Raw genomic sequence first — 27485 nt, 5'->3', positions numbered from 1 at the left:
GGTTTGGGCCCATACTCAGGAATGTTGTGGGCCTGGCCCCAAGGGGCCCTGGTCTGTTTGGCCCCTCTGGCCAGTGGTTAGAGGGCTAACCTTGGTGCTAGGAAGACCTGGGTTCAAATCCTGCCTCAGCTTGGTGACTTGACCCCTCACTGCCCCAAGATAGGCAGTAGAGGGAGTTTCTATACTGGACGCTTACCAATTAATTTCCCCAGTGGGACATAACCCAGGGATTGTCAGTATTTCTCTTGGACTCCAAAGTCAAAGCCTGCTTTTGAAGTGCTTAATAATGTCCTGGCATATGGGGCAGCTAGGTGGAGCAGTGGCTAGAGCACCGGCCCTGGATTCAGGAGGACCTGAGTTTAAATCCAGCCTCAGACACTTAACAATTACTAGCTGTGTGACCCTGGGCAAGTCACTTAACCGCAATTGCCTCACACACAAAAAAATAATGTCCTGGCACAGTTGGTACTTAATAAATGCTTGCTGAAGTCTGTTGGGCAGCCTCAGAGCTTGTTTTTGACACACGGCAGCTTTGACCCAGCCTTGGATTGGAGGGCGGGGGGGAGAGTTCCCTCTATAGTGGGGGGACACCTGCTCCTGCTGGCTCTCCATTTCCTGCTCACATACACTCCTTAGGACCCTCCCAGTACCCCCTCTTGGCTGGCTTTTGTGTGTCGTCTTCCCCATTAGACTGTAAGCTCTGTGAGGGCAGGGACTTGGCTGCCTTTTCTGTATTTGTAACTCACTGAGTTAACATGGTGCCTGGCCTGTAAAATATTAATTCACTGCCCGAGGGACATGGGAAGGGGCAAGATTAGATGTAGACCAGGGGTAGCTAGGTGGCTCAGTGGATAGAGCACCGGCCCTGGATTCAGGAGGACCTGAGTTCAAATCTGGCCTCAGACACTTGACATTTACTAGCTGTGTGACCCTGGGCAAGTCACTTAACCCCAATTGCTTCACACATGAAAACAGAACAAAGGACAACAACCAAACAAAATTTTTAAAAAAGATTAGATGTAGACCTTGCTTGGGATTTAGACCCCTGGGTGTCAGGCTGGCACTGAAAGGCTTTGGGGGTTGGAGTGACTCTACTCCTGGTAATGAGGTGACTGACCCCGGGCCATTCCAGGAGCTTCCTGATGTGGCTCCTTCCTTTTGTTCATGTTTCTCTGAGGCCCAACCTGCTCTTCTCCCCAAACTCCCTCGCCAGCATGGCACTCACTCCTCCCAGGTTTGCCAGGAGCAGCCAGGCCACACCTGGCCCATCCTCCGAGGTTCTTGTCTATGCTGGGAGGTGGGGGCATCCCAGGTGAATGAATGATGATGCTCATGGTGTGCCAAGCACAGTGCTAAGCACTGGGGGTCCTGGAGGAATAGAGTCCCATCTTAGGTGTGGGCTGTCCTGTGGAAAGGGAATGGCACCCTCATTGGTCTTCGGGCTGCAGGGAGGGAGGAGGGAGTGAGAGGCTGATGGGAAATCGAGGCACTGGGGGGCCTCCACTGAGTCTCTTGGCATTGAGTGAGGGTCAGCAGGGGACATGGGCTGACTGATTGTCTATCGTCTATTCCTCACTTGCCAGACTTTTCGGCTCTGCATTCACCAAGGACGTCCTTGATGCTGAGGCCCCTTCCCCCTACCCTATTGGCCCCACCCCCATTCCTGATTGACACAGAAACTTCAGCCACATCACCCCACACTCCTGGGCACTCACCACATTGGTGCCAGGCTTAGTGTGGTCACCTGATAGGACTTCGGCTGTCCTGCCCCCTCCAGGGATCCTCTAGCCTCAGCTTCTAGCAGGAAGGATCTTGGGTTTATCTCTTCCCCTCCCCTCATCGTCCCTTTAGACTTTGATGGCTACTTTTGGCTTCCAAGGAAAAGGGCATTTCATGCCCCCCCCCCAAGGGAAGCTCCTCAAGTTCAAGGACTTGGAGCTGTCCCCAAAGTCCTGGCTGTGGGAGCTCCATGCCCCCTATAAACACAACCAGAAGCCTCAGGTTAGGAAGCCCTGCTCAGAGATGCCAAGAAGGAGATGATCTGCCCTGGTGAAGGGAGTTTCCTCACGTGAGTGCCCTGTGCCAAGGGCATACCAGGCCCCTCCCTAGCACCTGGCATAGGCTGTGGCCACTTAACAAAGGCCTGTGGGGTGATCCTTGAGCTGATTGGGAGCCAGGGCCTTTGGGTTTGAGATCAGGGCCGGAAGTCTTGGATCTGTCCGGCATCTTGTGGTTTCTTCCATGTTCTCCCCACCTCCTCTGGTCGGACTTTCCTAATGGCCAGTGAGGAGTGAGAGGGGACCTTATCCTCATCGGATTTGTAGATGATGTCGCTTGGCTTGGTTGGGGGGGCTAGGCCCAGACCCTGCCTTGGCAGACCTTGACCGTGGCCCGTCCTTTCTGCTCTCTGTAGGGGCTCAGCCGTGGCCAAAATCATTGGCAATAATGTCAAGACGCATCAGAAGTTTGCCCCAATGGTCAAGATGTGGGTCTTTGAGGAAACGGTGAATGGACGAAAACTCACGGACATCATCAATAATGATCATGAGAATGTCAAGTACCTCCCGGGACACAAGCTGCCTGAAAATGTGGTGAGTGGGGGGGGAGGGCCTGAGCTCAGGCTGAGTCCTTCACCGAGGCCTCCTCAGGGCATAGAGGGGACCCGGGGTTCTGGAAGGTTGTGCCCCCAGAAATCTACAGGTAGTAGGAGGCAGAGTATAATGGTGGTTAGAGCAGGCAGTGGGTGGCGGGCACTAGAATGGCTGGAGAACAGAATTTGAGATTGCAAAGATGTGGGTTCTGATCCAGACAGTGACACTTAGTAGCTGTGTGACTGCAGAGGAGTAACCTCAGGTCTCTGAGATGGAGATGATGCTGCCTGTCGCATCCCCCTCCTGGGGTTGCTGTGTAGTGATTATAAAGTACTTTCTACATGTTGGTGACAGAGGCAGTATGGCTTAGTGGATAGGGCCCTAGACCTGCCAAATGACTTCATCTTCCTGTGCCTCACTCTCCTTGTCAATAAGGTATGGCAGTTGGGCTGTGATCACTTTAAGGTTTGCAAAACGCTTTACAAATATCAATTTATTTTATCCTCATAGCAATCTTGGGAGGGAGGTGCCATTGTTACCCCCAACTTACAGAGGAGGAAACTGAAGCACGCACATGTGCAGTGACTTCCCCAGGTTGTGCTGTGAGTCTTTGAGAGTGGATTTGAACTCTGGCTTCTTGACTCCCAGTTCAGTGTTCTATCTGTTGCACCCCCAGGCTGCCTCCAGCGTACCTCATGACTTACAGCTTTCATGCTGCGGTCCTGTGAAGTCAGACTTAAGATTCACCTGGGAGAGCAGGTTAATAAAAGGGGGCTGACAGCGAAGGGAGAGATATACAGAGCTAGCCAGACAGTGAAGGGGGGACGCCGGAGAACTAGGAGAGGACGCGGGGAGGCCGGAAGATTGGGAGAACGGAAGGATAGAGAAGGCCAGAGGAGACTAGAGACGCTGAGGGGGAGACTAAGAGCCAGGAAGGAGAATGAAACAGTTAGAGCTGGAGCATACCCTAAGGCAAGAGGCTGCCATGGCCCTTACTGAATTAAAAGCAGACAGGTTGTATAATCTGCATTTCTTTACCCTTATCTTTTGCATTGTTTTTATAAACAAATTCTGCTTTGATTATTTAATTAAGAGGCTTCTTAATCTTTTGCTTATCAATTTGGGAGCCCGTATTAAATTAATAGCAGTCAGATAGCCAGCCCTTCAGAAGTCCCCAGATTATTCCTCCAGTTAGATTAAGCCTGCAGTCAGATTAGTCCCCCCTAAATTAGTTTAAAATATTTTCACAGAGATCAATTGTCTCCAGTATCCCAACCTCATACAGGGGACCTGTGTTCAAATCCCATCTCTGCTCCTCAGTTTCCCCATCTCTGAAATGAGGGGGTTGGGCTAGCCTCTGAGGTCAATCAACAAATTTAAGTGCCTCCCGGGCCAGTGCACAGGGACTAGGGGCACAAAGACCGTGCAGTGACCGCTCCTCTTAAGGGGCCAACAAGCCCATGTAAGTGTCAGCTTCGTGCATTTATGCTGTGTCATTAAGGAATAACTGCGACCCCGTTAAATGCGAGGTGCTTTGGGGGGGCCCTGAGGCCTTTGACAAAAGCTGGGAGTTTTGAGTTGGGGAGACAAGGAAGATAGTTCTGTGACTTGTAAGAAGTTGAGAGAGGGCTTCTGGGTAATGTAGTCATTTTATTAATAAGACTGGTCTCTTAGCCCAAAGACAATCCTAGTGGCCGGCCTCACCACCTAGACAGCCCTGAGACAGATTATCTCCACTCAGATCACCCCCCAACACAATGAGCTTCCTGCCGTGGAGTAAACTTCCCTGCATGGTTGGGTGCGGTCTGGCCAAATTCGAGGAGAGTTGATGCAATTTCATCAGTGGTGTCATTTTTGGGGCAGGAGTTAGGGGATGGAGAGCAGCGTTGAGGGATGGCCAGTGGGCCATAGAAAACTTGGGAGGGTCCTAGACCCCCCTCCCCCTCCGGCTGGGGAAGCAGGAGACTTGGCCAACGTCCTGTGGCTCCGGCTCTCCCATTTCCTGTGTTGTCGGTGGTCATACCTGTGGATTCCCCTGTCTGTGTGTCCTTCCCTCTCGGAGCAAAGTGCTCTGACTGCCTCAGTCCTGTAGGGGAGATGAGAAGGAGGGGAGCAGGATCCAGCATGGGAGTGTTGTTAGTCTGTGGGCTTCGGGGCCTTGGCTTTTGAGCACTTCAGACTGTGGAGCCGGGAATTGTCTTTGAACAAAGTTCCCCTGGCCCTTTGTGTTGATGGAACTTCATTAATGAAGCCTCCAGCTGTGGAAAGAAAGCAGAAACTTGGTGCCCAGGGCCCGCCCTGGCAGCTGGAGACGTGGCCTTCTCTTCTCTCCTCTTCCTGTCATCGCTGACCTCTTAACATCTTGGGGCCTTGTTCCAGCCAGAGCTAAGGCTCCAGCAGCCGGCGGGAGGCTACACAGGTGTGGTGGCTTTTATTGGAGATTGGGCTCGGCTCACATCCCCCCTCCTCACTGAGTAGCCTTGACACACGTAGAAAATGGGGATCCTCCACGATGGAAGAGGATCTCCAAATCCAAGAAAAAAAAAGAAAGAAAGAACTGTGGAGTATAGATGCTGATTGAACCATATTATTTCTTTTGTTTTGGGTGCTGTTGTTTTTTTTTTCTATTTTGAGGTTTTGCATCACTGCTCTGATTCTTTCTCTTGTAACAGGATTAATGCAGAAATAGGATTAATGTTATTATGTGTATATATATGTATGTGTGTGTGTGTGTATATATATATATATATGTATATGTATAGAGATATATAGATATAACCTATATCAGATTACCTGCTGTCTAGGGGAGGGGGGAGGGAGGGGAGGGAGGGAGAAAAATCTGAAATTGTAAAGCATGTATAAACAAAGGTTGAGAACTATCTTTACATGTAACGGAAAAAATAAAATACCTCATACATTAAAAAAAAAGAAAAAGAAAAAAAGAAAATGGGGATCCTCATGGGGTTATGAGGGTCATCCCCTTAAGGCAGGTGAGGGAGTTTCCTCACTCGGGATTCTCTGTATTCCCAAGATCACCAGCCGGCCCTCTGCCCCATCCCTGGGCACGGAGGCCCCTCCTTTGCAGCCGAGAACCTCAGGAGCCGCCTGAAGCATGGAGGGCTAAAGTGGCTTGGCCACAGGCATTGTGTGGTGTGGGCAGAGCCCTGCACAGGTGCACATGTGCGTGCGCTCACACACACACACACACACACACACACACACACACACACACGCGCACGGCCTGAGAAGGCAAGGTCCTGGTCTTGGTCGACTCAGGCAGCGACTCTGTGCTAGGTACTGGGGGTAGTGAGACTAAGTCAAGAAAAGGTGCCCAGGGTCCTTTAGAGGGCTGGGCATTCCTGCTCCTCAGACAGCTGGGGGATAAGGAGGGGCTGCCCAGTGGGAGCGGTTCTTGAGCTGAACCTTTGAAGGAGGCTGAGGACTCAGAGTCCCAGTGAAAGCGGGAGAATGATTTTCAGGTGTGGTGCACAGCCTAGGCAAAGGTGTGGTGCTGGAGATACACTTCATGCAGGTTTACCACTCCATCTCGACCCTTCTTTGCCGTCTTTCTGGTTGTTTGCCTGGTGTTGGGCACAGAGTCGATCCTTGGTGAATTTGGGGGGCCTGGAGGAAATTGTGTGTGGTGGGATTTATCCAGGGGACTCCCTAAAGTCTCCTCTCCTTCCCTTGTGCAGATTGCTGTCCCAAGTCTTAGTGATGCTGTTGGAGATGCTGACCTCCTGATCTTTGTGATTCCTCACCAGTTCATTCACAGGATCTGTGATGAGATCACTGGGCAAGTGCCCAAGAAAGCTCTGGGGATCACCCTCATCAAGGTAGGTGGGGCACTTTAATCCTCCATGGACCTGGGGTCTCCCCGATTTGGTCCTTCCCTCCACCAGTGCAGATCGCAAGCCCACATCCTGTGCGGTTGGTTCCTGCCCAGGTCTATCCATCGGTCCTCCACAGAGGCCAGTTTTTTTTTAACTTAAATCTGTGCTATCCTTGGCATAGAGTAGAGGATAACCGTGGGAAACTCCTTCCACCAGGGCAGGTCAGCACCTGCTCTGTTGCCCAGCCCACAGAGAGCTTAGTGACTTGCCTGGGGTCACACAGCCCCTAGGGGTCAGAGGCAGCACTTGAACTCAGATCTCTCTAGGTCTGAGGCCAGCTCTAGCCAGCATGCTTCCCTAAGAGCTGAGGCAGCCGCTGAGACATCGCGCCGACAGAGTCTGGAAGGTTGGACACAGAGATGACCGACTGCCCGTCCACCTTCATGTCATGGTCTGGGTGCCTGCTCTTTCATCCTGCTTTGTTTTTCTAGCGGGGCCCCTGGGCCCCTGTCCTCCTAAACCTGTGATTTGGCCCTTTGCTAGCTGACCCCTTCCCACCCTCCCAGGCATCTTGGAGCCACATGTCCTCCCCACACGCTAGGATCCAGCCATTTGGCGCACCGGCCTCCTCCCACACGCCTGGCTGCCCCTGCCCTGACTCAGGTGGAATGTTCCCCAGCTAGGAGGGCCTTCCCCTCCAGGTGACCTTCCATGGGCCCTGTTGTCTCCCTTCTGAGAACATGAGTTCCTTGGGTGAGGGCCCGGATTGCTTTTGCCCTTCTTGGCCCCCTCACTGCTCAGCACAGTGCTTGCTTAATAAATGTTAATTGACCGGCTGACCACTCTACACAGATAGCATAGAGATGGGTCAGTAGTTACTAGAGCCTTGCCTTTTGGGGTTCAAAATGTCCTCCATGACCTTTTTTTTTTGGGGGGACAGTGAGGGTTAAGTGACTTGCCCAGGGTCACACAGCTAGTAAGTGTCAAGGGTCTGAGGCCGGATTTAAACTCAGGTCCTCCTGAATCCAGGGCCGGTGCTCTATCCACTGGGCCACCTAGCTGCCCCTCTCATTCAGCTCTGCACTCCTTGGGCTGCTCTGACCAGTCACGCTCTACACTGAAAACCAATTTGGATGTTGCCCAAGGTGGCAGGCCTTCTTTTCTTTAGTCACATCATTGGGTGCTCAAGCAGTGAGCCAAGCATTTATGATGTATGTGAATAGGGCTTCTGGGTAGCCTACGGGCTTTTGGCCTCTTCCATTTCTCTGTGAAATGTCCATTTTCAGCAGCGCACACTATGATAAGCATTGATTAAGCAATGTAGAGGAGAGCAAGTATTTATCACTTCCTGAATCAGGGACACCTGAATTCAAATTCAAGCTCAGGCACTTCCTAGCTGTGTGACTCTGGGCAAGTCACTTAACCTCTGCCTGCCTCGATTTCCTCAGCTGCAAAATGAGGGTAATAGGAGTGCTAACCTCCCAGGGTGGTGGTGAGGGTCAGATGAGCTAATCTTTGTAAAGTGCTTGGCACAGGGCCTGGCACATAGGCAACATGGAAATGCTTGTTTTTTTCATTATGCCCCCTCCTAGAAGTCTGGTTTTCAGGGATCCCTGATACCCCTTCAGTGGGTCCGCAAGGTCAAAACTATTTTCATAATAATACAAAAACATTTCAATTTCTAATAATGGTAAATAAAACCCAGATAAAGAAAAACTTGAGGGGCAGGTAGGTGGCACAGTGGATAAAGCACCGGCCCTGGATTCAGGAGGACCTGAATTCAAATCCTGCCTCAGCCACTTGATATTAACTAGCTGTGTGACCCTGGGCAAGTCACTTAACCCTCATTGCCCTTGGTGGGGTGGGGATGGGGTGCAGTGAGCAGCACAGCCCTCAGGTTTTAAGAGTATGAAGATGTCTTGAGACCAAAGAGTTTGGGAATCTCAGCTCTGAGTCCACAAGGTACAGAGGTGGTGCCCGCCTGCACTGATGGGCCTGAGTTTTCTTAGCACAGTCCCCTGACTTGATGCATTCACAGACCCAGTCCTTACCAAAGTATTCTGGGCACCCCAGACAGTCCTTCAATGATAACTGAGCATCTCCTCGTCCCGCCTGCCCTCAGTTTTGGGGTATCACCATGCCTCCCCAGGCTGGCCAAGGCTGCAGAAGCTTTCTCCTCCACCCTCATTAGTGAATGTCTGTGCCTTGGTTCCACTTATCTCCAGGGTGGTCTGTGCTCCTGAATGTTTATTTGAGGGGACTTGGAGAAGTCAGCCCTTGATGCCCACCCACCCTGCCCCTGAGCTGCCCCTCCTTTGATGCCTCCTGCTCCCAGGTGTTGTGAGGCCTTAGATAGGGGGAGCCCCCAGGTGGGAAGCAGCGCATGGCACAGAGATCATGCATCAAAGTATAGTCAGTGTTGGGAGCCAGCCCAGGAGCCCTGAGTCTTGGTACCCTCTGCCTCCCTTCCCACCTCTCTGCTGGCATCCTCTGGCAGTGGGAGGGAGTCTAAGAATGGGAGCCCCCACCCCCCAGGGCAGGCGCAGCATGTTTACTCTCCCCACACACCTGGTGCACATCAAGCGCTTCAACAAATGCTTCTCAGCTGGGCAGCCAAGGGCTATTTTGTCTCTGTCCTTTTTGTGCTTGATGAAAAGTCAGACCTGGTCTAGGACCTTCTGGGAACAAGCCAGCCTGAGCTGAGCCGGCTCCTCAGACAAGTCTATACTTGAACCTGGATCCTTTCCAGCTCAGCAAAGCCGGCAGTTAGGTCACATTCATTCCCCCAGTGGAGAAGAAAAGGGGGGGGCGCGGGGGGAGGCATGCCACATGGGAGGTACCTGTAAGGTTAGCTGTTGGCTATCAGGAATGTTCCTTTCTTTTCAGCCATTGATAACAATCATTGGGATATTTGGGCTGAGTTTTAAGTTTGGGGCCTTTACTTTACATTAGAGATCTTTATCTGATGATCATTTTTGTTTTATTTTATTTTTTGTTTTGTTTTGTTTTTTGTTTTTTGCAGGCAATGGGGGTTAAGTGACTTGCCCAGGGTCACACAGCTAGTAAGTGTCAAGTGTCTGAGGCCGAATTTGAACTCAGGTACTCCTGAATCCAAGGCCAGTACTTTAACCACTGTGCCATCTAGCTGCCCCATTTTTGTTTTATTTTTACAAGCCCTATAGTACATTCTTGTGGGGTTTTTTTTTAACTCTTAATATTCTTACAAGAGGTGCTATTATAAGTATTTGGGCTCTCCTTTCTGTCTTTGACCTTCCTGAGGTCTGTGCCTTGCAGTGGAATCTCCAGGTCTAAGATGTGTACATTTCAGTCCCTTTTCTTGGTATAATCCCAAATGCTTTCCAGAGTGATGGGACCAAATTTGCAATTCCTTCAACAATGTATGAGTGTGGGAATCATATTGTGGATCCTAGGATCCTTGATCTTGAGTTGAAGGGACTTAGTCCAATCCTTTCAGTTTACAAATGGGAAAAAAGAGCTGTGCACAGATGAGTCAGGCATTGATTAAGCACCCATTAGGGACTGGGGACAGGGCTAGCCCTTCTCTTCAAAAGCTTAAATAAAACACAAATTATTTATGCTGTGCGTGTGTGTCTGGGCCTAACAAGGTGGACAGACTTCGTTTTAGACGTGTGATCGGCAGCCGCCCTCCTTGAGGTAGTCACGCTCAGCATTTCCTGTCGTTGCTTCCCTTCCAGACTGGCTTTGCTTCATATGGGTCTTACCTTCTCCTGCTGTGTTCTTCCTCTCCATGATTATTGGTGGAGCCTTAGCCTCCCAGTCTGCTCGGAGCACAGCCTGCGCAGCCCGTCCCTGGCTCCAGACGTTAAGTTGTTTCCTGGGGTATGAACAGAGTGGCTGTGAACGTTTTTGAGCAGATAAGATTTTGAGCATTAGTGGGCCTTGGAAAGAAAATGAATCCTTGGCCTTCGATAAAAATGAGAAAACAACACAAGCGGCAGCCAGGAATTACCGAGGTTGGTGTCCGCGCCGGCCTTTGCGCAGCTACTTTCCTTCCACGACTGCCCCTCCATCTTCCCTTTTCACCTTTTCATTATCTCAGGGAGAGGAGAGGCCGAGCTTAATAGGAAGCAGATTGTTGAGTGGCCTTTTGGGTTGGATCTGTCCGTCTCTGCCTTGACCTGTTTATGTCTTATTTCTAGGGAATTGATGAGGGTCCCGAAGGGCTCAAACTTATTTCTGACATCATCAGAGAGAAGATGGGCATCGATATCAGCGTGCTGATGGGTGCCAACATCGCAAATGAGGTGGCCGCTGGGAAGTTTTGTGAGACCACGATCGGTAAGGGCACATACTGTGGCTGGGGCGGCGGCCATTTTTAACTCTGAATTTCTTGATACTGAGGCAAGTCTTGGGTTCAAATCTTGGAACTTATTACTTGCGTGACCCTGGGCAAGTTATTTCAATTCAACAAGCACTTATTAAGCACCCACTGAATGCCAGACACTGTGCTCAGTTGGGTGGATGGGGAAGAAATAGATCCAAAGACAGAAGAGGCTCCGCTTTGGGGAGCTTACGTTCTGCTAGGGCACAGGACAGGTACGCAGAGAAGTCTCTTCAGAATACACCAAAGTGATCTCTGTGGGGAGGTGCCACAGCTCTGGTGTGAGGGAGGGCTTCTTGGCAGGGATTCCAGAGAGCCGGGATGAGGGCTCCGGGAGGGGAGGCTGCCCAAAGCTCCCATGGACAGGGAGCCACTCTGCCCCAGGCCTCCCTCCAACCCTGGGGGGATACAGTTTGGGACTGGAGTCAGAGGCCTTGGGTTCAAATCCCACCTCAGTCACTAATTGCCTTTGTGATCATATGCAAGCCAGCCAACTTCTCTGGGCATCAGTTTCTTTATCTGTAAAATGAGGAAGGCGGACTCGGTGACCTCCCAGTCCCATTCAGACCTAAATCAATGGTTTCCCTGGAGGATGTGTGAGGTGGGGGGGTTGGGGGGCTCTTTGTTATTGGACTGGTGGGGTCCAGCTGGACAGATCTCCAGCCGGGGCCAGCTCTGCCCCACAACTCTCTCCAGTGTGTGGTCAGTGATCCGAGCCTCAGTTTACTCATCTGTAAAATGGGGGCAGTCACACATGTCGCTTGTACCTCACCAGGTTGTTTTGTGGTTAGCCAAACCATGGCTGTCTCTAGCTGCCTACAGTCGGCATGTTGTGGTTCCACGTCCTGTCCCTGGTCTATGGCCAGAGCCAGTGGGGCGGACGGAGCCCTGATCTTCCATCCATCAGGGTCCCAGGACTCATCTCTGGGCTCTGTCACTTTTGGAAAGTCTCTGGGTTCTGGGGGGGATGGAGAGAGATAACGTTGACAAAGGCACCTCGATGTGGTTTACTTGTTGTCATCATTTGTTCTGTTGCTATTTGGGGGCCTCTACTTGTGGGTCTCGTTTCTGTCTCAATGCCAACTCCCAGGAGGGAAGGAGAATTATGGAATTGGGCCAACACCCATTGAAAAGCAGGCTGGGGGGCAGCTGGGTGGTACAGTGGATAGAGCACCAGCCTGGAGTCAGGAGGACTCCTGCAGAGGGACTTAAAGTGACTCTGCTGATTTACACTTTCGGTGACATGGACTTGCCACAACATCTGCTTCCACAAGAGTCTCCTTGTGCCTTCCTTTATCAACCCAAGGCATTGGCCAGCAAATAAGTACAGGTCTGACCCTGGGAACAGTAGGGGGTGAAGAACAGCTACTGGCACTTTGCCAATGCCTCCAAGGTCTGAGAATCAGGAGCTGTTCAGCTACTCCTAGTCCTCTAGTTCACTCTCCTAGAAAACTGGGGTAACCTATCCCACAGGGTAATTATAGGGTGAAGTAGAAAAGGGGCCAGGGGAGCCTGGCTTTGATGTGCCTTTGCTTAGCTTAAAAGGGGCAGCTAGGTGGTGCAGTAGATAGAGCATTGGCCCTGAAGTTGGAAGAACCTGAGTTCAAATCTCACCTCAGACACTTCTGTGTCACCCTGGGCAAGTCACTCAACCCCAATTGCCTTAAACATCCAGGGCCATCTCCAGGCCTCCTGATGTATATCTTACCACTGGACCCAGATGGCTCTGGAAGAGAGAGTGAGGTTGATGGCTTTGTATAGCTCTCCCTTATTTAAATCTAATACAGTGCAAGTCATGACATCTCTCATGGTCCTCTTTGAGAAAGGACAAACAACAACAGCTTAGTTTGTGATGCTTTTCTCCTCCCTCCCATAGTGCCCTGGCAGGGGGTGGGGGGGGGGCTCCCCTTTAGTCATCACTGTTCCTGCTGGTGACTTTTTCTTTGAAAGGTCGTTTCCCCAGTAAAATGGTTTTACAAACAGGTCTGAAGGCCTCACCTCCAAGATGGGGCTCTGACACTTGCCCTAGTCCTTGCTTAATTCCTTTCCTGCTTGACCTTGGAATTCCAGGCTGGGTCTTTCCACTCCCATACCCCTGTTATTTTTGCCTAATAAAATGTTGCCCTTCCGTTCTTTTTGGTTGTTAACTCAAAGGTGGGATTGTTTACCCTAGAATGCTACTGTAACAAACATCTGTTATTGGGGGGGGTCCAGATATTTCCCTCACACACCCCCCCACACACATAGCATAGATTAGTTGCCAACTAGGAAGGCAAAAAGAGACTCTTGTGGAAGCAGATGTCATGGCATGCCCATGTCACTGAAAGTGTAAGTCAGCAGAGTCGCTTTAAGCCCCTCTGCAGGAGTCATAACTTGCGGTCATGGCCAAAGATTTCTCTAAACATTTCTCGTTCGTGTCTCAGTGAGGTGGCTCCCAGTCCCCTTCTCTGTCCTGGGGCTGATTTTGAATGGACTTTCTCTCTCTGTCTCTTTCTCCTGGGTTTCATTGATAAGATAAAGACCAAGATTTTCGTGGATTGATTCTGTGCCTGGCCTCTTTACTGAAGTTAACTGTCAGGCTCTTTAAACCATCGTATCATCTGCCAAGAGTCATCCCTTTTTCTTCTCTGAGGCAGACACTAGCTGTATGGCCCTAGGCGAGGCACTTCACCTTGTCTACCTCCATTTCCTCATCTGTAAAATGGGATCAACAGTGATGCCCCTGCTTCCCAGGGTGGCTGTGAGAATGAAGAGAGATCACTTCTGTCCCGTGCTTAGCACAGTGTCTGGTATGCAGCAGGCGCTTCATCCATGCTTGTTCTCTTCCTCCTGCCCCTTGCCTGTGCTTATTGCTTCCATTTCTTGTCCTCACTATAGAACTGTCTTGAATAAGACTGGTGACAGATGGGGACATCCTTGCTTTACCTTCGATGTTACTGAAAAGCTCTCAAGCATTCATTCCTCCATTAGATATAATACTGGCCCTTGGGGGGGGTTGTTTTGTTTTTTGTATTTTTGTGGGGAGGGGCAATGAGGGTTAAGTGACTTTCCCAGGGTCACACAGCTATTAATTGTCAAGTGTCTGATGCTGGATTTGAACTCAGGTACTCCTGAATCCAGGGCCAGTGCTTTATCCACTGCACCACCTAGCCACTCCTCTATGCTAATATTTTATTTAATATTTTTTCATCAATATTCATTAGCAGTATTTGGTCTCTAGTTTTCTTTCTTTTCTTTGTCTCTCCTTGTTTTAGGTGTCAATGTTACATTTGTTTCATGACATGAGTTTGGTAAAATATCTTCTTTCCTTATTTTTGCAAGCAATTTGCGTGATGTTAGACTTAGTATTTATTTTTTTTTCCTCTTTGAGAATTCCTTTATGATTTCAGTTTCTTTCTCTAAGATTGCGTTGTTTAAATTCTCTAGTTCTTAGGGTTTTTTTAATGGATATGTTATGTTTTTAATAAATTTTCATCAGTTCCATTTAACAGTTCTGTTCATATGTAACTGAGCAAAGTACTTTATAACAATTTCTATTATTTCATCTTCGTCCATTATGAATTCTCCTTTCTTCACATTTGATTTTAGCAATTTTGTGGTTCTGTATAGCATTTGGGTTTGATTGTTTTGTTGCTGGTCTTTCTGTGTCCGCTGTTGTAGTCTTGATGGATGGTGCTTTCCTGGTTCTAATATCTTTTGTTTTTGTGTTATTTTAAAAAAAGGGATGAAAAAAATCTGTTTAGTCAACTCCACCAGCTCATAATCTGGGTGTGACAGCAGCCTTGCTGGCCTCTGCAGTTGGGTTCTGGCTGACTTTTCCAGAGCTATTGCACAATACTCCCCTTTATGCACGCTGTGTTCTGGTGCCCACTCACACACAACATCCTCCCTCACATCTCTGTGTTTTTGCTTCTGCTTCCTTACTAATCCAAGCATTTATTAAACACCTGCTCCCTGCTAAAAACCAAGAAGGAAAAGATCCTAAGTCAGGCAGTGGTGGGAATCAGAAAATATGTTCATAAGCTTCTCCCTAATAAAGATAAAGAGGAAGAATACAGAGAAAGACAGAAAGCTCAAAGCCATAGTAAGGGAGGTGAGGCAGTGGGTTGAGGGGATAAGGAAAAGCTTTCTGTACAGGGTAAGGTAGGTCAAAGGAAGAAAGAGTCCATGGTCCATGGGGGTAATGAGAGGGGACTGCATTTATGTAGGGAGGCTGGCGCCAACCGTCCCCTACCTTTACCTGGAAGACATTCCAGCCTCGGACACTTACTAGCTGTGGGACCCAGCCAAAGTCTTAACCTTTGTGTCCACTCGATCATGGGAAAAGAATCTTTTTTAAACCAAAACAAACAAAAAACATACCTTAATGTCTTCCTTTCCCTTCACCCCTTGACCACAGGCAGCAAGGTGCTGAAGAATGGGCTTCTCTTCAAGGAACTCCTCCAGACTCCGAATTTCCGAATCACTGTCGTGGATGATGCTGACACCGTAGAACTGTGTGGGGCACTCAAGGTAAATGCTAGGTCTAGGGAGACTCCAGGACATTGCCAGTGCAGCCACTCTGAATGTCCAGCTGGGGTTCTTAAAAATAAAAGGGTGGGGGCCGCTAGGTGGCGCAGTGGATAAAGCACTGGCCCTGGATTCAGGAGGACCTGGGTTCAAACCCAGCCTCAGACACTACTAGCTGTGTGACCCTGGGCAAATCACTTAACCCCAATTGCCCCGCAAAAAAAAAAAAAAATAATAATAATAATAAAATAAAAGGGCGACTCTTCAGGCCTGCAGGGTGTGGAAAGCTGGTTTGGGCTTAACTGCTTCTCTGTTACAAGGAAGAGTTTGGTTCTCAGAGGGAGTGGTAGTAAGTCTATCCAGAAATAAATGACTGATATAAGGGCATCCAAAGGGCATCGATTCTTATTAAGAAAAGGAAGAGAGGGCAGCTAGGTGGCGCAGTAGATAAAGCACCAGCCCTGGATTCAGGAAGACCTGAGTTCAAATCTGGTTTCAGACACTTGACACTTACTAGCTATGTGACCCTGGGCAAGTCACTTAACTCTCATTGCCCTGCAAAAAAGAAAAAGGGGTGGGGGGAAGAAAGGAAAAATGGGCTATGGGGTTTCTGTATTACCTTGTAGGAAAGACTGGCTTTCTCATCCATGGCAAGCGTATTGAATTCAGAGTTTGAAACAGAACTTTCCGCCCCATCACTTACTTTCCTAAGTTGTTTAGGGATTCTCTAAACCATTGGTTGTCAAACTTTGTGGACCCCTCTCTGCAAAGAGCATTATTTATGTGGGTTAAATCTGTCAGTGTTTACTGTATTAAAAATTAAAATATCTTAGTGTTGTACCAACAATAATTTTGACCTCAAGAATCCCCTAAAAGGGGGGTCCCTGGACCACACTTTGAAAACCAGTGCTCTAAAGCTCCACCTGGCCCTTACTCCCATTTCCCATTTATTCATTGGAATGGTCAGCAGTATACAAGGACCATGGACAGTACCAGTTCACTCAGTACCACCCTCATGCACCATTTTGAAAATAAGACTTTTTTCAGAGTTCCTCCGGTTGTTTCTCTGTATGCCTTGGTCCACAGTGGTCACGGTCAGCAGTGACTTGCTGCTCAGGATGCCCTGTGCAGAACAGCAGAAGCAGCAGCTTGTGGTTTACCAGCGATTGGGGGTGGGCAAGGGGGAGCTGCCCATTCTCTTTCCTCTCCCCCTCATGCTTCTCTGCTGCTTTGGGCTCTGTTGACCCCAGGGACTGAGGAGGCCGAGCTGTTGCAGACTCTAAGTCATGATGACACTGGGTGACTGAGGATGGGAGGGAGGAGGGATATATCTGGCAGCAGTGATGTGATAAGACATCAAAAGATGAGAAAGTGTTTTTAATATGAAGCACCATACAAATGATCTCCCTTCTTTAGTAGTGTAAGGTTGCTATCTGTACAGAACTAAAATTCTAGGCAGACTGTCTAAAAATCTATGAATGGTTGCCATAAGTTAAAAGCTTTAGCAAGAGTTTAGACTTTTAAGTATTTATTAAGGAGCATAAGAATTTGGTGAGGAAAGAGAAAGAGGCCAAGATTCCTTCATCTATCTATCAAAGGAGCCAGCATCTCTGTTCCACTCCACATGCGGTCCCCTCAAAAGAGAGCCCCCTTGCTCCTTCCTCCTCCCAGAAGCCTCCTGCAAAACCGGAAACAGGGCTACACACACACACACACACACACACACACACAGCTCCAAGCTAATTGGCTGGTAGCTTTGATTGACAGAACTAACAGGGGGCTCTACAGTTGCAAGCCAGCCAGCTTCCAGACGCTAAGGCGGCATGGCTTGTCCACACGTGGCTTCTCCTCTTGGCACAGCTTCCCTACAGTATCTCTCCAGCAGGGGTGTCATTCCCGTTCTCACAGTAGAGAGAATAAGAGGCTCAAGAGTGAGTAGCTTGTTGAGAAGGCGTTGGCCTTTGGTTTCAAGGGTTTTTTCTTTTTTCCATCATTATCACTTCCCAGTGACTCACCCCTTCCCCAAATAGAACTCTCTCTTCTAGAATTAAGTAAAGCAAATGAACACATTGGCCATGTGTGCCAGTGATCCGTGTATGCTTCATTCTGCCCCACTTTAACCATAATTCCCCCAAAGTCCTATTCTTGGGCTCCCAAGAAGTGAGAACTCTACTTCTGAGGCATTTCTTTGGTGTTGGGGTGGGTTGGGGTGGGGAGGGAGCAGGGCAGGCAGGAAGCATAGAAGAGCCACTTACTAGAGTGACCAGCATGGGCGCTAGCACCCCTCCCCCATGCAAATTGGAAAGCATTTAACTGAAGCTAATTCAGGTCTTGGGCCCCGGGCCAGCCTCCATCTCTCTCTCTCTGCTTCTGTAGGGGGATGCTTGCCGTGCCGGGCCCCGGCGACTGGACCTTTGTTGGTCCCCTTTCTAAATGTCAGTTTAATGGTACTTCATTAAGGTAATGACCGCTTGACAGCAGGGGGCACCATTGATGTTGGCAAGGGTCTAATTGCTCAGCATTGGCCTGGAAACTCCAAGGCTGGTTTTCAATGCTGCTGCAGAGTGGAGTTATAACAGCAGTTCTTGTGGGTTTGTGTTCTGGGTAATGGCAAAACCACCGGAGCTTAACCAAGGGTCTGGAAGCAAGAGGGACCTTTGTAATATGGATGTCCGCACTCTTGGAGGACTTCAGGGCAACGAGTGCCAGGGTCAGGAGAGATCAAGGGCCATCAGAAGCAGGGTCAGAGCCAAGAGGGGCCTTCAGAGCAATCGGTCCAAACTCTTTATTGTACGGATGTGGAAACTCGTGGCGCCTTCAGGGTCCTCCAGAGCTGGGGCCCCGATCTCTGATGCCACGTCACCTCCTTCCTTTTGGACCCACTCCCTCCTGTTAGCTGTTCTTTGCCTGTGGTTTATGAAGGAGAGAAGCCCTTGTGGGCCTCAGGTGTTGTAGGGAGGAGGTGGGCCTGGGGACAGTGCCACCATGTTAGTTAGCAGTTGGCGGTACTGGCCTAGAGCCGGCGATGCCTTTAGCTGTTTGCGTCCTGATGTCCCTGTGGTGTGGAGGCTGAGAGGGTCAGTCTGCCAGCCTGGCTCTTTCTTTTGTTCCCCTTTGGGTTTGGAAGAGACTTCCCTGTTCCACCTTCAGAGCCTTGTGGCCTACCACAAACGGAGGGCGAGGGAGGCCTGGGTACAGCTGCCTTCTGAAAAGAGGGATCATTTTAGCTCAGAAAACATTGTCCACAGATTTAGCTGCCCTCCAGTGTGACGATAGCTCTCATGGCTGGGTGGACACCAGGCACGTCTGCCAGGCTGGTCGCCCGATACACTACCCAGATCTTGGCCTGTGGGTTTGTTTCTCCTTTGCCAGATGCATTTGATAGAAGGAATAGGCATTTTAGGGATTGATTCACTTCTTTTTTTGTTTTGTTTTGGGGGGGTTGGTGGGGCAATGGGGGTTAAGTGACTTGCCCAGGGTCACACAGCTAGTAAGTGTCGTGTCTGAGGCTGGCTTTGAACTCAGGTCCTTCTGAATCCAGGGCCAGTGCTTTATCCACTGCTCCACTTAGCTGCCCCACTGATTGATTCATTTCTAAGAGCAGGGGGTGAGCTCTGTAAAGTGAGGGGATGTGTGTGGGGTGAGACACAGGCAGCAGAAAAGGCCCTGAGACAGAAAACCCTGCTTCTGCCACTTGATATTTACTGCGTGACTCTGGGCAAGTCACTTGACCTCAGCTTCCGTGGCTGTACAGGGGGGCAGGGTGGACTGTTGGGTGACTTCCAAGGTCCCTTCTTTCTCTAGATTTATGCTTTTACTGCCCCCTACCAGGGGGCATGGAAGGCATGAGCTGGGGCAGAAGTCTGGGCCAAGGAGTCTCCTCTTGCCTGAAGGACGAGTCACCAGTGTAGACACTATGGGATGGGGGGTCAGAAGCTAAGTTAATGCTGACATCAGGGGTTCTTTGCCTTTTGGGGGTCTTGAAGCTGAGGCTCACCTCCAAGGCATATTTTTATAAAAATACGTGGGATCGCAAAGGAAATCTGTTGTGTCGAGATGGACTGGGGTGGGGTAGGGGCTGCTGCTCCCCTCTGTGCAAACCCCAGCCCCCTCACCCCATCCTGTGCCTCTGCCAAGCATCCTGGCGTCTTCCCTTGTCTTGTCTGCCTCCCCAGTGATGTGTTGTCCATCAACCAACGTGCATTTATTCAGTGCTTACTGTGTCCTGACCAATGAGTCCAAGGCCTGGGGGAGCCGTCCCCAGCACTTGGCACAGTGCCCAGCGCCTAGTGAGCCTGGCTCTCAGCCTCCTGCAGGAGATAGAGCAGTCAAATAAAAATCCCTCCCACCCCCACATTGTAACCAAGGTTAAGCCACTTGCCCAGGGTCACTCGAGGTCTTTCTGAGTCCCAGAACCGGGCCCACTGCACCCCCCTAGCTTACATGTCATGGAGGTGAGAGATGAAACATCCTGTATGAGGAACATGAAAAGGTGTAGGACGGGACCAGGTGGGGATGAGGAAAAGGGGCCATCAGAGGCCTGAAGCTTTACCTAGATGATCTCCAGTCTCCAGACAGAGCATTTATTAAGCACCTGCTGTCTGCCAGGTGCTAAGTGTTAAGGGAGGAAGATGCCACATAAAAGGTGATCCACAGCAGAGGGCGGAAGGGTGCAGCGTAAGAGGCAGGAGGCCTCGGGAGCCGTGCTGGGAGACACGGGAGCCCTGACCCATTCTGAAATCCTGCTCTAGGGTAGGGGCTCACAGTCAGGGGAGGGGACTCGGGAGCAGAAGCATCTGGGGGGAAACAAAGGCTGAAGGGGAAGGAGCGTAGCTGATCACAAGGATCATTAATTGCCATTAATTTTGGGCTGATCACTCCATGGTGCTGACCCTTTGCTTCTTCACCTGAGAAATGAGAGGGAGGAGGCAGGTGGCCTCCTGCGGTCAACATTTTCTCATCTGCAAAGTGGACATATCCCAATGAAATGGCATCTGTCGAATGAGGCCTCTCTTTTTACCAGCCACATTTCTGTATTTTCAGGGCCAAGCTGAGAGTTCATTTTCTATTCTTGCCCTCAGTCTGTCTCCTAGTGATAGCTTCTCTTTTAGGAAGGCAGTGTGGGATAGAGTGCCAGGCTTGGAGTTGGGGCGGCCCAGGTCTGCGTCTTGTGTATCTGAGCTTGGCATCTAACCTCTTAGTGCCCCGGCCGGCCATCGCCTGTGTTTGAATGTTGACGGTGCCACTTCCTGCCCACGTGACCTTGGGCAAGTGTGCCTTAGTTTCCCCCTCTGTAAATAAGTGGATGGGACTAGACCCCAAAGGCGCTTCCAGCTCCACAGCTAGGAGGCTGTGACCTTGAACTATTCCTGGGAACTAGCAGGAAGTTCTGCCCTGGGAGCCCCCAGACCAGGATTGGTGTTGGGAAGAGGAGACAGTGGCAGGATGGGGCGAGAACACCTCAGTGTTTATGGTTGTTCCCCACCCCCTTCTAATGCTTCGGTTTCTCCTTTGCCCGCCCTCCCCCCCCAGAATATCGTGGCGGTGGGAGCCGGCTTCTGTGACGGGCTCTGCTGCGGGGACAACACCAAGGCTGCCGTCATCCGCTTGGGGCTCATGGAGATGATTGCTTTTGCCAAGATCTTTTGCAAGGGGCAGGTGTCCACGGCCACCTTCCTGGAGAGCTGCGGTGTGGCCGACCTGATCACCACGTGCTACGGGGGCCGTAACCGGAGAATAGCTGAAGCATTTGTCAAGACAGGAAAGGTACCTGGCCTGTTCCCTAGGAGCCCCCAGGAGCCTCTGGGGTGGCAGGAGCTGGGCTGGGAGTGCCCTTTGTCATCAGTCCTGGTGAGTGTTTGGATCTTTTGTTTTTAGACCATTGAGGAACTGGAGAAGGACATGCTGAATGGCCAGAAGCTGCAGGGGCCCCAGACTTCGGCAGAAGTGTACCGCATCCTCAAGCAGAAGGGGATCCCGGAGAAGTGAGTAGCTGCTTCCTGGCAGGTCCAGAGCCCCTTGGGCACTACCAGTCTTCCCTCAGTATACTCTCCCCGGGCGTGCGATGTGACGGCCTTTTCCCCATTTACTGCTTCCTCATGTGACACCTCTGTGTCTGACCATATTTGTTGTCCCATTGGGCAACGAGACCGTATCTTCTGCCTTTGGGTCCCCATGCTAAGACACTGCTCAACGCTTTGCATGACAGTCATCAAGCATTTATTAAGCGCCTGCTGTCTGTCTGGTGCTGTGATAGATCCAAAAAACAACAAAAAGAAACAATCCCTCTCTCTAAGGAATTTACACTCTGCTAAATTCCTCCAGAGTACAGACTTTTTACTTAAATATGAGCACTTGACCTTGAGAACAGATGGGAAACGCTTCTGTTCATGCCCTCACTAGTTTGGTAACAGATTGTGGGGATCTTTGCCCAAATGTCAGGTTGAAGATTGTCTATTTTTATCCAGAAGGCAGCTTGGAACTTCTGGAAATGTTGAAGCGTCAGGCTGGGGCACAGTCCGACATGGGCAGCAGTGTGGAGGGCAGTGAAGAGAAGGTGGGACCCAGGAGGGTACGAGAGCTGGAGAGAAGGGTCACAGGCGCCTCCGGACTTATTGCCATTGGGCACTCTGTGACAGAGAAAGAACTCTCTCCTAGGAAGCTCCCTTTGCCAAGGCGGATCGCCACCTGCTCTTGGCTGGGGTCATGGCAAGACTCAAACCTGGGTCTTCCTGCCTTGGCTCTGTCCCCTGCAGCATGCTTCTCTTGCAACCTCTCCAGCAGGGGATACTCCTGGAGAGCAGACACTGTGTCTGATGCTGCTTTGGGCCCTCCCTGCCTGACTCACATAGTCCTGCCTCTCTTCCTTTCATTCCCTTGAGAAGTTGTCTTTTGCCTTGGCTTCTTATCTCCCTCACACTATAGGAGAGAGCGGCCCAAAGGAGTAAGTACTTTATTCTCTTACCAACTTACTCATTTTTCAAGGAATTAAAATAGATTGTCTTAGTCCTTTTAAAAATTACATCACTTACATTTCATGATGTGAAATGTGACCCTCTGTGTCTCCAAAGGGGCCATTGGCCTTAGGATAAATCATTTTTAGAAGGGAAAAAATTTGCAAAACTACTCATAGTATCCAAAAAAAATGTCTGTTATATGGGTTCCATACTCATAACCCCCCTGAACTCGTCAGAGAATCGGGGTGAAGGGGTGGGGGGAAGGTGTTTTCCCATCTCTCTTCTTTGAGGCCATTTGGTCCTTATGATTTCTCAACACATGAGTCGCTTTTTTCATAGGAGCATATATTTCTCAATCATTTAGCATTTATGGGCAGCTAGGTGGCACAGTGGATAAAGCACTGGCCCTGGATTCAGGAGTACATGAGTTCAAATCCAGCCTCAGACACTTGACACATACTAGCTGTGTGACCCTGGGCAAGTCACTTAACCCCCGTTGCCCTGCAAAAAAAAAAAAAACCAACAACAAACAAACAAAAAACCAAAGCATTTATTAAGTGGCTAATATGTGCCAGGCACGATACTAAGTGCCACTGATGCAGAGAAAGGAGAAAAGGGAGCCCCTGGCCTCAAGGAGCTTCCGATCTGATGGAGGGAGACAACAGGCACAAATGAGATCTCTCTACTTCCCACAGGCGTCATTGTCCTTGATATTTTTCCTGGTTCTTCCATCTCCACTTTGCATGTGTCCATGTGAGTCTCTCCTTGCTTCTCTGCATTCCTTTATTTATTTGTTTGTTTGTTTATTGGGGGGGGAGGGGCAGTGAGGGTTAAGTGACTTGCCCAGGGTCACACAGCTAGTGTCAAGTGTCTGAGGCCAGATTTGAACTCAGGTCCTCCTGAATCCAGGGCCGTGCTCGATGAAGGCACTTTGTCCCCAGCCTTCCATCTGTGTCTAGAACAGCATGGCATTGGGCTGGAATGCAATTAGCTGATCACTTTCCTTGTGGCTTTTCTTCGACATCCCTGGGACCTTTCCTGGCAGCGGGTCTTGGCATAGGTTGCCCATTCAATCATCACTCTCCCACACTTTCATCTTGTGACTTGATTCACTGTTGAGAAGGGGTGGGGGTGGGTGAAACTAAACTTAACCCTTCATTTTCTGGTTAATTCAAGCAGCAGCAGGATCCCAAGTTCCTTCATCTAGCAATCTATATCTGGTTGGTTGTGGTGATACGTGAAATAACTTGTTATTTTGCCAGCCAATACTTTAGCAGAATGCTAAGGAGGGACAGGTACTTGGAATTTTTTATTTTTTGGTGAGGCAATTGGGATTAAGTGACTTGCCCAGGGTCACACAGCCAGTGTCAAGTGTCTGAGGCCGGATTTGAACTCAGGTCCTCCTGACTCCAGGGCTGATGCTCTATCCACCGCACCACCTAGCTGCCCCCAGGTATTTGGAATTTAAAAATTCTTCCAGCTTACAGAATCACATCAGAAACTTGGAACCATTTAAAAACAGCAGCCAGTGCAGTAGGGAGGTGTGTGGTGGGTGTATACAAGTTGCAACACAGAGCAATTAATATGGACTTTTCCACTTGGCCAAGCCTGGTCAGAGAAGGGACATGCTGAGAAGCAGCCCAAGCTTTACCCCATCTGGAGTTGAGGTTGAGGAAGGGACGTTCTAGGTGTGGGGACCGTGGCTGTGGGACCCCGGGGTCTGTTTGCCCTGGAAGCTTGTTCCTCCTCTGGACAACATCTCAGCCCCTCAGGCCCACTGGCCTCTCCCTGATTGGCTGCTTGTTGCAGACCCTCCACACTAAGAAAGCCCAGACCAGCCATGTCATCATGCCTCTCTAGGCTGTCCTGCTCACTTATGTCCGCAGGACTTGGCTGTCTTCCACCCTTACCCTTTTCTATGTTGTCTTCCCCAGATATTGGGCAGGGGCTGGCTTTCCCTCCGTAGTTGTCTTCCCAGAGCTTGCCACCTGATCCATAGTAAGCCCTTAATAAATGCTTGTCGATTGACTGAAAGAAACCTTGGAGGGGAAGGTACTAGTGTCTGGTGGAAGTGGGAGTGGGACAAGGGAAGATATGGTGCTTAAGCTGAGTGTTGAAGGAAACCTGGGATTCCAAGAGACAGGTGAAGAGGGGAGAGCCTTCCAGACCTAAGGGATGAGCACTACCTAGGCACAGAGGTGGGAGATAAATGGTGAAGAAGCTGCAGGCTGTGGGATATTACTGTGATGTAGGAAAGGAAGAACGTGAGGAATTCAGGCACATGGGGAAGACTTGTATGGACTGATGCAGAGCAAAAAAAGCAGAACCAGGGGAACCATGTACATACAGGGGCTGATGATAGAAAAGAAGATGCTGAAAAGCGGTTGGACCCAACATCACTGGCTTAAATGTAAACTGCGCCAGTGCCTGCCTCCATTGCTGCCTCGTCAGAGCATTAATGCAGGCTTCAGATTGGGTTAGAACCACGAAGGCGGGGAAAGGATGTAAAGGAAGGCTTGGGGGACCGGGTAAACACCGCTTTCAGGTGACACGCAGGCTTCGGCATCCGTTGTTGTATCTTCGAGCCAGATGGGCCCGTCTTATTGAGTGCCCCCTTCTCCCCTCCCTGCAGGTTCCCCTTGTTCACGGCCGTCTATCAGATCTGCTATGAAGGGCGACCGGTCCAGGAGATGCTTTCCTGCCTCCAAAGCCACCCAGAGCATATCTAGCGGGGATGGCGCCCGCCACGCGCCGGGCAGCCTCTGCCTCTCCAGGGGGCCCGATGGTGGCTCAGCCCAGACACTCCTTGCCTGACTTTGTGCTCCAAACATGAATGTTGGTGGCTTTCTCCAGGTTCATTCTTTTCTAGCCTCGGTGCAGAGGAAGTAGGTGGATGGTCCAGCGCTGGATGGATTTGCAACTCATTTCATTGGCCAAGATGTGGGGGTGTGAGACACCGTCATGCAAGTGTTGCACAGCTGTACCCAAGTCGATGTGTGTGTGTGTGTGTGTGTGTGTGTGTGTGTGTGTGTGTGTGTGTGAGAGAGAGAGAGAGAAGGAGAGAGAAGGAGAGAGAGAAAGAGAGAGAGTGAGTGTGCGCGCGTACATTCCAAAACCCACCAAAGGGAATTTTTGGATTCATCTTTTGGTATTACTCTGCAGTGGTAGCTTGGGAGAGTGGGACTGTCTTTCCTAGTTGCTTTTTGTTTCTTTTCAAATTGAACTCGTTAAGGTTAGGTCTCTGGGCGAGGGCAATTTTGTTTTAACAATTAACCAGCATTCTTGTGGTGGGTGGGAAAGAAGGAATAGCTTTACCTCATGCAGTCCAGTCAAATCAAGAAGCATTCATTAAGCGCTGGCCGTCTGCCAGGTACTTGCTAAGCATGGGGGTGGGGGCTAGGGGGGCGGTGACAAAGAAAGGCAAAACCAGGCTCTTGGTCCCTCCGAGGAGCTCCTGGTCCAATAACAAAGCCAGCATTGTTCCTTATCGATACTGGGGGGGGGGGGTTGGTTTTTAATGACATTTTTAATCGGGCCATACCACCTGCATTCTTCCTATTCCAGCGGCAATGGCAGTGGGCTGGTGTGGGCCCACAGGTCTTTTCCCCTCACTCATCCTTCTGCTATGCTGCTTAGGCTTAGACTTTTCAGAGCAACTTTGGGAAGACCACATGCCTCCCCCACCCCCACTTCCAGAACCGTTTTCTAAGGCCTTCCCAGCTTGGTGTTGTCGCCCAATCAATGCTTGGTGTAAATAGCATCTCTACCTGTGCCTGCTACAGCTCACTAGCCTTCAGCATCTCTGGGCCCCTTGGAGTGCCTGGCATTCCAAAGAAGGTTTTAATACTGCCGCCATCTTTGGAGACTTGGTGCAGAATCAGGCCCGTACGATGCCTGCCTGTCAAGGCCCCTTCTCTAACTTGAAGCATCTCCTCCTTGGCCTAATCCAGCCATCCTGTGTGTCTCTGTTGGGAAAGCTGTGAAAACACTACAGGTGTGATTTTTAGCAAGAGTGAAGTGGGAAAGGCCTGCATGACAAACCCTGGCCTTTGGGCCTCCATCCACAGGGAACCATGATTCTCTGAGGGTGACCTGGCCTGGCAGGGTAAGGAGGCCCTAGGAAGACCACCTGAGCTTTCTCCCTCCTCCACATTCTCCCCTCCGTCACTCTGCCAGCCAGGGATGAGGGACCGGGAGGAGACAAAGCCGGAGGGTTTGCCTGAGACCCAGCGATGGCCAACCACGCACATTGAGACAGCCCTTCTCCGCTGTAACCTGTCTGCATTTCATTTCAGAAGGCTTGCTCTGGGCTCAAGGCAATCTTGAAGCGGCTCCCTGGCCACCTCCTCAGTCCCTGTGAGAGACTGGGCCAGAACGGCTTGTCCTCTGCTCAGATCTCCTGCCAGGTCTTTATGATGCATCAAAGTGACTCTGGAAATCTCGCTAATGCGCACATTATGTACCACATGTGATTTTTTTCATTCGGGGATTCGAATGCAAATGGGTTCCAGCTATGGGGCCCAGGCTCTAGCTCTTGACAACTGGTAAGGGAATGTGTGAATGTCTCCAAGCATTCAGGGCCTGCTCAATCACTTTCTGAGACATTTGCTCTTTATTTTTGCTATTGCTGAAAATGATTGTAGATGAATGTTTTATGGGATTTTAAAAAATTCCAACCTAGATATCACTGGGCATTTTAGAATCAGAAACATGGACACCTGTGAAAAGCACATGAAATGCCCCAAATTGGACCCATTTTTCTCTTAATTGACTTCAAACCACTTGATTGGTGGGAAGCCTTTTAAAAGTTTGTACATTCATTTAAAAAGTGTCATTTTAAAATCCCTAAGGGGCTGTGCACTAATCAGGGGTCTCCTGGGTAGCTTAATCATGGGTGGGTGGGTGGGGTTTTGTGGATTCTCCTCTGCATACATAGGTCTCTCTTCCTCTGGGTTTTATACTTGGGTGGTTTTTTTCTTTAGACAGGCCCTGGTACCACTCTCTCTAAATAAAGTCCATTGATTAAATCTTCCACAATATACAATAGCCACACATTATGGAAAGGGGCAGATTTAAAAAAAATTTTTGCACCCTAAGGATTCTATTTATCATTCTACCGATTGTATCCATCTGCTGACCCCTTGTGACCTTTGGTTCAATGTTGACTTGTATTAATGATTCCCAGTAATGGTGGTAACTAGGGGATGCCCATTTGTGAATGGGCAAAACCACC

The 27485-nt window shown here is 50.0% G+C and overlaps 1 protein-coding gene across 1 annotated transcript in view; it reads left to right on the top strand.

Annotated features, from left to right (window-relative positions):
- The window catches only part of GPD1L (glycerol-3-phosphate dehydrogenase 1 like), a 40519-nt gene extending 13378 nt beyond the window's left edge, over positions 1-27141 (top strand). Inside the window, exons 2-8 of the mRNA XM_043967167.1 lie at positions 2414-2591; positions 6287-6427; positions 10606-10744; positions 15187-15299; positions 20829-21062; positions 21174-21280; positions 24885-27141. Of these exons, the coding sequence (XP_043823102.1) occupies positions 2414-2591; positions 6287-6427; positions 10606-10744; positions 15187-15299; positions 20829-21062; positions 21174-21280; positions 24885-24981 (1009 nt within the window). The 3' untranslated portion in view covers positions 24982-27141. The remainder of the gene's footprint in view (positions 1-2413; positions 2592-6286; positions 6428-10605; positions 10745-15186; positions 15300-20828; positions 21063-21173; positions 21281-24884) is intronic.
- Positions 27142-27485: the final 344 nt, after the last annotated feature.

Source organism: Dromiciops gliroides, chromosome 5, assembly GCF_019393635.1.
Source record: "Dromiciops gliroides isolate mDroGli1 chromosome 5, mDroGli1.pri, whole genome shotgun sequence".
Lineage (NCBI taxonomy): Eukaryota > Metazoa > Chordata > Mammalia > Microbiotheria > Microbiotheriidae > Dromiciops > Dromiciops gliroides.
The sequence above is the reverse complement of the archived record's forward strand: the minus strand, read 5'-3'. Positions and strand labels throughout refer to the sequence as shown.